This window comes from Indicator indicator, unplaced genomic scaffold (genome assembly GCF_027791375.1).
Source record: "Indicator indicator isolate 239-I01 unplaced genomic scaffold, UM_Iind_1.1 iindUn_scaffold_68, whole genome shotgun sequence".
NCBI lineage: Eukaryota > Metazoa > Chordata > Aves > Piciformes > Indicatoridae > Indicator > Indicator indicator.
Window position 1 is genome coordinate 238,285 of NW_026539198.1, and position 11,896 is coordinate 250,180.

Sequence of the window (11,896 nt, forward strand, 5' to 3'; positions counted from 1 at the left end):
ATTTTACCTCTGACGGAACAAAATGAGCTTCATTAGGTGCACTTTGACATCTTGAAGAGAATTACAGAGAAAAAAACAGCTCCTTAGGGCATGTAGGGCTCATTGCCTGAATCTCAGGGACTGAGAGAAAACTGAAGAAACCTCTGAAGAAGTTAAAGGAGAAGCAAAACCCAAAGTACCTTGAAGTATTCATTGCCCCCCTCAGGGTTGTTACTGCCAAAGCCTCTCCAGGGACTATTTGGAATAGCTCACTGGAGGCCATGATTGAAGGCAGACAAAGGCAAAGTGCAGGGCAGCAAGTCCTGGCTTTGGTTTATGAAGCAGAAAGGCCAAGCCCTGACCATAGCCCCTGGGCAGGCATATCCTGTCCCTCACGTGTGGGCCAAGACTCTGCAGGTGCAGTGATCTGTGTTTTGTGTCATGCTGAATGAAGGACAAGAGGATGGCAGCCCCCAGCCTTCCTGGCACTGTGCAAGGTGGCAATGAGCCCCCCACCCACCACCACCTCCCAGTGCCTTAGGCCCAGGTCTCCTCACAGGCCTTGGTGGCAAATGATTGTCAAAGCCAAGGGGGCAAAGCCTTTAGTTGTCTTGGCGACTCGCAGCCTTGCCAGTGCCCTGCCACAGATTGTCCCACAGCTACTGCTGTTTCCCCTCAGGCTCCAGTCACCACATCCTGTCTTCACCTTGACACTTCCATGCCTTCACTGATGTCTGTCCACACTCACATTCTGTTCCTTGAAACATGAAGAGATGGACTGATCCCAGACTCCCTCTGGAGAACTTATGGTACCACAGCACTACTCTTTGAGTGAGGTTTCTTCCTTCTTATGTCCAGTCTCCACCTGCCAAGCTGCACTGTCTGGCAGTGTTCCACTCCCCTGCTGCTTACTACCTCCAAAGAAAGCTCCAGCATCTGGGAAAGAACCCTTCAAGCAGGCACCCAACCCTTCAGCCTTCCTGTGGCCTTTCACCTGAGCAGACAGAAGTGGCCTCACCATGAACTCCTAAGGCTGCTGTCCTTGCACGTTCTTGGGTAGACACCACCAAGCCCTGCACCTGCTGCTGTCACATCATGTACTGAGGCAGCAGAGACAGAGCAACCAAAACATGAGCCCGTTCCTGCAGTGAGCCCAGGTCCCTTGACAGATGGCATCTCACAGTCACTGTGCCAGTCAGGTGCCTTCTGCTGGCCTGGCAGATGTGCTGTCAGATGACAGCTTAAAAGCAAACCTTTCCAGCTGTGAGTCAAGGGCTGCCCTATGAGCTCCTGCAGACAGAACTGACCTCACAGTCCCTTTCCAGCTGTGTTCCTGCCATTGGCCAATCCCCTCCCAAGGCAGAGGTGACCTCACAGACATTGGCTTCCTATCAGTTGAGAGGTCCTGAGACACAACTGACCACATGATCCCATACCCAACCATCACCCTCCTTGTGGCCAGACCCTGAGCAGATCAAAGTTTCACCAAATCCATCTGGTAGATTTCCTACCAAGGATGTGAGTGAAGAAACCTTTCTCAGAGTTGCTGAATCTGTCCTGCTGCATTTGTGGAAGAGGCCACTGAACATCTTCTTGTCCTATGATCCTGCTCAAGGCAGGGTTAAGCAGATGAGGTCCCTCAAGGCCTGTGCCCAGTTTGGCTTCATAACCTGTGGTAGTTTTAGGCTGGGGGGAAATTTTCCACCCACCACATTACCAAAGGAGTTGCAAAGGCCCTGGGTCAGATGGTGCAGATAGCTGATGAAGACATTCCACAGTGCTGGCCTTAGGGCTTGCACTGAAGGGTGCCTCTGGGAAGTGGCTGCCAGGAGGACTCTGCACTGGTGACATTTGGGTTTGATTCACCAGCCAGCTTCCCACCCAACACCTCATCCATTTCTTCAGTCCAGCTATCACCAGTCTGGCTCTACGGAGACCATGGGAGACCATGGCAAAGCCCTGGTGTTGTGATTTAAGCTTTCCCAGAGTCCAAAAGCCCAAATGGAACAGATTTAAATTGCCACCCTTCTCACTTTTTCCCGGTATGGGAAAGCAAATGAGGCAGGAGAAAAGAGAGGTAAAATCATGAAAGAAACAGTCTAGAATCAAATTGGAAGTTAAAAGTTTAACAAAATATATATGGCATTTGAGTAAAAGGGAAGTTACAAAGGTATAAGGAAAAAGGGTAAATAAAAATACCAAACAAACCCAGGTCCATCTGCCATAGGATTATTGTGATGTAAATGCAGATTCTCTTCAGATGCAGTCCTTAGAACAGCTGATGGTGTTTGTGCTCACTCAGGTTCAGCTCACCCCACTGCCGCGGGCCATACAGGCGAGCGGGGAGAACGACACATCAATGTGATGCAAGTTCAAATCCCACTTTACTGAACCATCGGTAGTTGCTTATAGAGGCCAAACTTTTCCGCTCCACCCTCATGCCGTGCGCATGCGTCCTTTCCAGGAAGCCGATTGGTTAGCATAGTCACATTGTTTACACCTGCTTCCCCACCTACATCGTACAATGTTGCGAATGCCCCAACATCTCCCCCCTTTTTCTTAAATAACAAATTCACACTCTTCGTTACACTACTTAGCATGCATTGAATTAAATATGACAACAATAAGCATGTAATTAGTAAAACAAAAAATTGTAAGTATCAGCATTTCAAGGACACCAGTAACACAGCCTGGTAGACCCCAATTTGAAAACAAACTATTAAACCAATTATCTAACGAACCCCTTTGCTGCTTAACTTTTTTTTTTTTTTTTTTTTTTTTAGTTACACTACTTAGCATGCATTGGATTAAACATGACAACAAAAAGCATATAATTAGCAAAGCAAAAATTATAAGTATCAGCATTTCAAGGACACCAGCAACACAGCCTGGTAGACCCCAATTTGAAAATAAACTATTAAACCAATTGTCTAACGAACCCCCTTTTTTTTTTTTTTTTTTTTTTTTTTTTTTTTTAGCATCCAAATATCTTTTTGACTAGATACGCTGTGGGCTGAAAGATTAAAACAACGCATTCCCTCGATTTCTTGACGACCATGTCCTTGGGCCAAAAGCAAGGACTTTATTTTCAATCTTTCGTATTGTCGTCTGAGTCTGTTTGACCTGGATTAGATGCAGGCCGTATCCATGGTCGAACCCACTTGGCTAGAATCCATCTTGTTGACTCTCCTATAGACACACAAGCATAACCCCTTCCCCAAGTCAGTAAGCGGACTGGTCCATTCCATCGCTGGGCCAAAGGTTCAAAGATTTGTACTAATACCTCATGCTGAGAAAAGTCATTTCTATTAAGCAGGTGAGAGAACATAGGAACTAAATTTTGTTCTGTCCATGGATTTAACCAATTTAACACATAGCATGCCTTTGCTATAGTGAGGTACGGACTCCTTTCCACCTCTTTTTTATATATTGTCAAAAGCCGTTTTAGATCCTGGTGCGCTCGTTCAACGATGGCTTGCCCTCCTGAATTATAGGGTATACCTGTCAAGTGTGTAATTTTCCAGTTCTGAAAAAACTCATGAACTTTGTTACTCAGGTAAGCTGAAGCATTGTCGGTCTTAATAGTATCTGGTCGCCCTAACACTGCAATGGCTGTTGTCCAATGCTGAATACAAGCCGAACTGTTGGTTGACTTATGTGAAGTTGCCCAAATTGCTTTAGAACATGTATCTATTGTGACATGGATGTATTTAAAGGCACCGAACGGAGGAAATTCGGTGACATCCGTTTGCCAGACCTGGCAAGGTTCTAGGCGCCGCAGATTAGTCCCTTCAGCCGAAATGGGAGTTAATCGGGCACAATCAGGGCAACTAGCAATTATTGAACGAGCATCTGTTTTAGAAATCCCAAAGGACTTCATCAATGACCGTGCCGATTGATGAAAAAATTTATGGGACTGAAGCGCTTGTGCCAAAACATCTTCTGTGGATACTTTGCTTACTACTTTGCTGTCTATGAATGAATTCCCTTCAGCTAGTAACCCTGGCAAATTAGAATGGCTTCTGATATGCGTGACCCACCATGGATGTTGACGTGCAATAATTTCAGACTGTAGCTCCAAGATACACATCTCAAGGACAGGATTAGTTATACCGCCTAAGATTGCATTATTTAAACGCTTTACTACTTCAACCACATATTTTGAGTCGATTATAATATTCAAGGGTGTCCTCCGGAAATCCTGAAATACCATAAGAACTGCTTTTAATTCCAAAATCTGAACTGACCCTTTTGTCTTTTCTACTCGGGTATTCCATAGCCTGTTGATTTGATGAGCATATCCATATTTCCCTGTCATACTACTGGCATCCGTAAAAATAGTGACCCCCTCAGAAAGGGGAAATTCTACTTGCAAGGAGTCCTGTTCTATTATCAAATTTGTTTTAAACAAAGGGTGTTTCGGGTAATGATTATCCAGTCTAATTCCATGGACAGCCATTGCAAAGGCATCAGATTGCTCCATCCATGAATCTGCAAGATTGATATTTTTCAATGGCAAAATAATTTGAGCTGGGTCTGTCGCCGCAATTGTCCTTAATCTATTTCTTGCTTTTAACAGTAAATTTCCAACTGCGTCTGGCCTTGTAGTTATAGTGGCCTTCAACGTACTGCTATGGAATACCCATTCCAGAATTAACACTGAATCATTTTAGAAATCTGAGTAATCAAAGCAGCCACTTCCCTGTTTTGATTATAACAAATAATAGTGAAAGGAACACCAGGTACAATTCGATCTGCCATATTATTCCGTATTTTTTCTCCTATTACTTGTAAAGCCTGGTATGCTGTGGGAGTCAATGCTCGAGGGTCAGAAGGGGATTTCCCACCTTTTAAAAGATCAATTAGTGGCTTTAAATCAGAATTGGTAATCCCACAATATATTCTTAACCATTGTAAATCACCGACCAGTCTTTGCACATCATTCAAATTTTCAATCTTTGTATTAAGATTCAATTTTTGAGGTCTCAAACGTGTTTCTAGAATCTGCATGCCTAAATACACCCATGGTGCACGACGCTGAATTTTCTCTTGTGCAATTACTAAACCATATTTTGCTAATGCTTGAGTCACTTCTTGCTCTTTTTGTAATGGAAGTGGCGTTGGGGAGGCAATTAACAAATCATCCATGTAATGGTAAGTAATCAAGTCAGAGTTATTTTTTCTCCACAGAGCTAATGCCTGATCTACAAACCATTGACAAATTGTTGGCGAATTTTTCATACCTTGGGGCAGGACCACCCATTGAAACCGTTTAGAGGGTGCAGATCTATTAACAGACGGAACTGTGAAAGCAAATTTGTCGCTGTCTTCCTCATGCAGTGGTATTGTGAAAAAGCAATCTTTCAGATCCAAAATAAGTAGATTCCAATGTTGGGGCAACATAACCAGAGATGGTAATCCTGGTTGTAATGCCCCCATTTCTACCATTCTATTATTAACAGCTCTTAAATCATGCAACAGTCTCCACTTCCCCGATTTTTTCTGTATAGTAAAAATCGGTGTGTTCCAAGGACTGACGGATGGTTTTATATGCCCCAATTCAAGTTGTTCCTGAACTAAACTTTCAACAATTTGCAGCCTCTCTTGAGTTAACGGCCACTGATCCACCCATAGCGGATCATCATTTTTCCATTGCACCTTTAGATTAGGACGGAAGCTGCTGTCAGTGGCCGCAACTAAAAATTTGTCTGGATCTTAACTCCCCATTGACTCAGTATATCTCTGCCCAAGAGGAGAAGATTTGTCTGTAGGACATAGGGCTTTGCCCAAGCTTGCTGTCCCTCCTCATTGGTGAATAAAACAAATTCCTTACTAATTTTGGTTGAACTGCTCCCTCCGATTCCCACTAAATCGGATCCAGGATCCTCCAAAGGCCACGCTACAGGCCAGAGATCAAGGGGTAAAACAGATACATCCGCCCCTGTGTCCAACATCATCTGCAAACCCTCTAAAGTAATACCACCAGGACCCGAAATTGTTACAGACATCAAAGGTCTTTCTAAACCAAGCGTTTTACAGAACAATACCTGCGGTTCGCCAGTAGATCCAAAACCTCCCGTACCCCTTTCCTTGTTTTCTGTATTGGAAACTTGTGATTTAAATGGTACCAACTGCGCTATCGTGCTTCCTTTTGGAATATGGACAGGGGGCGCAAAACATCGAACCATAATACAAATTACACCTTGATAGTTGGCGTCAACAATTCCTGGAAGCACAAATATCCCTTTTTTTGTTGCTGATGATCTTCCTATTAATAATGCCGACAACCCAAACCCTAATGGCCCTGACTCACTTGAAGATACTACATGTATTTGGGTATCGAATATGTCTGCTGGTTCGGCCACTGCCAAGTCGACCCTAGCACTTCCTGTTGTGGCTGCTCGGATTCGACTGAGACAGCCATCGCCATTTTCTGAGGGCAGGGATACTTGTTGGCCACGTCCCGCCCCCCGCGGCTGACTCCGTTTCCCTGATTTTGATTCCATGTTAATGGCATCCCATTCTTATTGAATTTGGATCGGCAATCTGCTGCCCGGTGACCGTATTTACCACATGTAGCGCAATTGCCATTTAAACTATTTCTACTACCATTTTGATTGGGACACTGCTTCTTAAAATGACCACGTTGACCACATTGATAACAGCGTGAAGGTCCCTTGTCTCCTTTGCCTAAATTTTGTTGCATTTTAAGTGCAGCCGCCAATGCATGAGCATGTATTTTTGCCTTTTCTTGTTCGTCAATCAAAGGAGCCCTGGCACACACTTCTATTATTTGAGTAATAGAAGCTGTTGGTGGCAGAGTTGCTATTAATTGTTTGCATGCTGCGTTCGCATTTTGCACTGCAATTTCTTTGGTGAGAAGTCCCTTTAGTTCAGGTTCGACATTGGGGCATTTTCTAAGGCTTCCCTTATACGGTCTACATACGCAAAAAATGATTCATTAGGTCCTTGAGTGATTTTTGTGTATGGTAAAGAAGGAGTACCAATTTGAGGTAGAGACAAAAAGGCTTGCAGACCAGCATTCTTCGACTGGCTCAATATACGCGGATGCACTGCCGCTTGCACTGAGGGGTCCTTAAACTGACTGCTGCCTATTAACTGATCCAGAGTAGTCGTACGCAAAGGATCAGTACCAGGGAGATTCAAGTTCTCTACCTGTTTTCTCTCTAACAAGTCTTGCCATTTGGTTACCCATAACATGAAAGCTGTGGGGGTTAAAACGAGCTCCATCACTGCCCTGAGATCAGCAGGAACTAGATCTTGATATTTTATGAGAGCCGTGATCTGATTTTTAACCAGCTTGTTTTGATACCCAAATTGCATTATTGTCTTTTGTATAGATTGAACAAGCTTCCAGTCCAAGGGCTCCCAAGTCGGTCCCCCACCACGCCGTACTACAGGCGCAGCAATAGGTTCAAAACTAAAATCTCCTTGCAAGATACAATTCTGAGCAAGACCCCTGTACCTTTTATCCGCATTAAATGAAGGATCTCTAGGCAATGAAACCATTGGTATATCAGTATCAACATTTCCCCCACCGTGCATATTTGCTTTCTTAAAATTTCTGGCCTTTTAATCTGTTTCTTCCAATTGCTTTTCTACATTTCTCAACCCAGTAACTATAGAACTATGTGCTGCCTTATAAGCATCTTTGATGTCCCGTTTTTTCGAATCACGATCAAGTCTCCTCATTTGCTCCAAAAGTTCTGTCATAGCCTCTCTCTGCCGTCACAGTTCTTTTCTTAGTTCTTGATATGGATTGTTTGCAGCTGCGGCACTACCGTGACCCCTCCCCGAGGTCGGTGAAGAGGAAAAAACAGTCTGCAATTGATCCCAAAAAGCAGTGGAATCTATTTCCATACTTCCACTTTCTCCAGAAAAAGGGGCAGTCGCCTCAGTATTTGCAGCGCCCTGTGCCGTCATGTTAATCACAACAGAATCGCTTTGATTCGGACTGGCTGCATATGGTGGTAAAGATTCATCTGCATCACAATCAGGGTTATAGGGGGGCAAATCATCCCCGTCCAGACCCCAGGCAATCTTCTCTGCCCTGGTCATATGTGATGTTGTTACAGGGCAAGTAACAGGAGAGTCTTGACAGTCTATAGAACTATCGATAGGCAGCCAATTGTCAGGCAATTCTGATTTTGTTCCCTTTGTCTGTTTCCAAGCGGCCGCAGTGGTCGCCTCCCCATGAACTTTGTCAAGCAACAAACGCACTGTTCGATATGTTTTAGCCAAGCGTTTTGCCTCCTTAGATTCTGTCTGCACGCTCTCCCAGAGATCCCGTCCTATTTTCTGCCAAACTTCCTGACTATATGCATCTCTCGTAGAGTTCAAATAACCCCTTCTTCGTGCCCAAGTAAACAGTTCCATTAACGCGGGCTTCGGCAAATTAGTTTCCCTTTCTTCAGCCAGCCTTAACAGGCTATCTACTACGGCTTCTTCTACGACTGATACAGTCAACCCCGTCCTGTTCTCTTTTCTATCTACTACATCTTCTTCTACGACTGATACAGTCGACCCCATCCTGCTCTTTTTTCTCCTGACTCACCGGTCAGCCATGCACGAATCCGCCTTTCTTCGGGCGCCCAGCTTTCCTCTCCGCTGGCAGCAGGATCCTCGCCGCTCCGCCGCTCTGATGTGTCCGTCCCCAATCAGTATCACGTCGGGGTCACCAAATGCCGCGGGCCATACAGGCGAGCGGGGAGAACGACACATCAATGTGATGCAAGTTCAAATCCCACTTTACTGAACCATCGGTAGTTGCTTATAGAGGCCAAACTTTTCCGCTCCACCCTCATGCCGTGCGCATGCGTCCTTTCCAGGAAGCCGATTGGTTAGCATAGTCACATTGTTTACACCTGCTTCCCCACCTACATCGTACAATGTTGCGAATGCCCCAACACCCCCCACACATGATGTCCATGCGTACATCCCATCTGCACAATGTAAAAAGGCACTGCTGACTATTTCTTTTCATGGAGGGACAAAGAACCTCTCCAAGCTGGAGTGAGAGGCCAGTGCTGGAAATGGTGGTTGTGAGGGCTAGTCCAGGATGCTTGCCCTGTGACAGCTATCCCAGGGTGTCCAGTGAACAAAGCTGACCCTTCTCTGCTGGCCATTTAGGTCTCTTGATGGAGGCCTGGCTGTGTGAGGACACTTCTGTGTGACCCAACCCTGCACACTCACAAGTTTTAGCTGTTCATTGGTATTTGCATCTGCAATAGCAACAATCAAAGAAGAATTAGGCCTTCAGACACCTTCTTTAGGTCAAAGTTGTCATGGAGGCCAGCTCTGTGCCAGTAGTGCCCCTGGCCTGTCCCTGCCTGCAGTCCCAGCACTGCAGCAGCAGGACAGTGCCCAACTTGCAAGAGTACTCAGGACTTGCCCCAACACAGGGGCTCAGCAGGAGAGCATGGAAGGAAAGAAGAGAAGCTCAGGACAGCCCAAGTGCTGGGGCTCCCTGGTACTGCTCCACCTCAGCACACTAACACTGCCCTGAAGCTCCAGAGAAGATTTGGAGGAAGAATCTCAGAGAAACACAGGATAACAGGATGTTAGGGTTGGAAGCGACCTCTGGAGATCATTGAGCCCAACCCCCCTGCCAGAGCAGGAGAAGTCCCTGCAGGGTCCTGTCTTGTGTTGAACACACACACACACACACACACACAGAGGCAGCATAGCTCCTCATGTCTACAGTCTCTGGGCCACACCAGACCAGCCAACACTAAATCAGAAATGGCCTTAAGAAAGACATTTCTGTGTGAACAACATTCTCACAAGGGTAACACCACCAGCTGCAGCCAAAACCTGAGAAGCCAGACTGGGCCTGCACAGAGTGACATGAGAACTGCTCTGCAGATACAGACAAAGAGTTTATTGCTTCTGGATTCATTCAGTTAGCAGTTTGCTCAGGGCAGCCTTGAGCTCCTGGTTCCTCAGGCTGTAGATGAGAGGGTTCACTGCTGGAGGTACCACCGAGTACAGAACTGCCACCACCAGATCCAGGGATGGGGAAGAGATGGAGGAGGGTTTCAGATAGACAAACATGGCAGTACTGACAAACAGGGAGAGCATGGCCAGGTGAGGGAGGCAGGTGGCAAAGGCTTTGTGGCGTCCCTGCTCAGAGGGGATCATCAGCACAGCCCTGAAGATCTGCACATAGGACACCACGATGAACACAAAACAGACAAACGAAAAAGAGGCAGTAACCACAATAAGCCCAGCTTCCCTGAGGTGCGATCTGGAGCAGGAGAGCTTGAGGATCTGGGGGATTTCACAGAAGAACTGGTCCACAACATTGCCCTGGCTGAGGGGCAGTGAAAATGTATTGGCTGTGTGCAGCAGAGCAGTGAAAAAGCCACAGGACCAGGCAGCTGCTGCCATCTGGACACAAACTCTGCTGCCCAGGAGGGTACCATAGTGCAGGGGTTTGCAGATGGCAACGTAGCGATCGTAGGACATGATGGTGAGAAGAAAATACTCTGCTGAAAGAAAAAAGGAAAAGAAAAAAAGTTGAGAAGCACATCCTGCATAGGAGATGGCCCTGGTGTCCCAGAGGAAATTGGCCATGGATTTGGGAAGAATGGTAGAGATGGAACCAAGATCTAAGAAGGAAAGGTTGAGGAGGAAGAAGTACATGGGGGTGTGGAGGTGGTGGTCACAGGCTATGGTGGTGATGATGAGGCCATTGCCCAGGATAGCAGCCAGGTAGATGGCCAGGAAGAGCCAGAAGTGCAGGAGCTGCAGCTCCCTTGTGTCTGCGAACGCCAGGAGGAGGAAATGGGTGATGGAGCTGCTGTTGGACATTGTCTGTCTCTGGGCGTTGAAGACTATTGAAAGAGGAGAAGACATTACACAAGTTAGAACATAATTCCATGGCTATTTCCCAGAAAATTCCCTCATATTTACTTTGCTTTCTTTGGAGGAACTTTGTACACTCCCAGCTCCACAGCCTTGCAGTCATCCCTGCAGAAGGCAGCTATCATGCCCTGATGCACTTACAGTGCAGATGGGAAGCTCTGTTCTGGAGCATCTCCTCCTCCTGCTCCTCTGTAGAAGAGAGATCCCAGAGGCTGTGGGATGGGGCAGCTTTATAAGCTCCAGGAACTGCAAATCCCTTGTCCTGCAACAGAGACTCACCATGTCCAGGGCTGTTAAGATTTCTGCTCTTTCAGGTCTCAACACCATCCCAGTCCTGGCCACCTTGAAGCTCTCTGAGATCCCCTGGCAGTGCCCTCAGTCTTCTTGTGCTGTGCAGAGGAACTGCTCCTGGGCAGAGCTGTCTTTCTGCAGCACTGCCTGCTTGCCAGCAGCTTCTTCCAGCCCAGGAGCCTGGCCCAGCTCAGCAGCAGAGAACCAGCCCAAGGCATTTAATGACTCTGGTGTTGAGTCCATAAACCTCAGAGACTCATGGGAAGCTGCAGACACCTCTCAGGAGGTCAGACGCAAACTGCGAAGTTTGCTGGAGTGTTAATGGGTCCCGCTGAGGACTGTCACTGAGAAAGCCTCTCCAGGGGCTTGTTAGAGCAGAAAACCAGAAGCAAAAACGGGGGAGCTTAAGACAATGCCAGAGTTTCTCTGATGGTGAAGAAACCTGGATGGCTTTTACCAAGCTAAAGGGTCAAGCCCTGGCCCCCAGCCCCAGGGAAGGGAGATCCGGTCCCTCACTTTCTAAGTTTAGTTTGGAGAGGACAGAAAAACTTAAACTTTCTCAGCTGAGGTCAAATTCCTCTGGGGTACACACTGGATGTTCCCACTTTTTTGCATTACCCAATATATATGACCTGGGCCTTCAGCCTTTGATGAGTTTACCCTCACCTGAAGGCCAAAACCCCCCCACAGTTTTCCCCAGTATGTTCTTTTCACAAACAACAGGAACTCTATCTCCAAG

The 11,896-nt window shown here is 46.5% G+C and overlaps 1 protein-coding gene across 1 annotated transcript; it reads right to left on the reverse strand.

Annotated features, from left to right (window-relative positions):
• Positions 1-9,894: 9,894 nt before the first annotated feature.
• Positions 9,895-10,812, reverse strand: LOC128980160 (olfactory receptor 14A16-like). Its single transcript, XM_054398609.1, has one exon. The coding sequence runs from the start codon at positions 10,810-10,812 to the stop codon at positions 9,895-9,897; it is 918 nt and encodes a 305-aa protein (XP_054254584.1).
• Positions 10,813-11,896: the final 1,084 nt, after the last annotated feature.

What these genes read in the sequence shown, in the direction of transcription:
- LOC128980160 (XM_054398609.1), bottom strand. Translation starts at nt 10,812, where the DNA reads ATGTCCAACAGCAGCTCCATCACCCATTTCCTCCTCCTGGCGTTCGCA.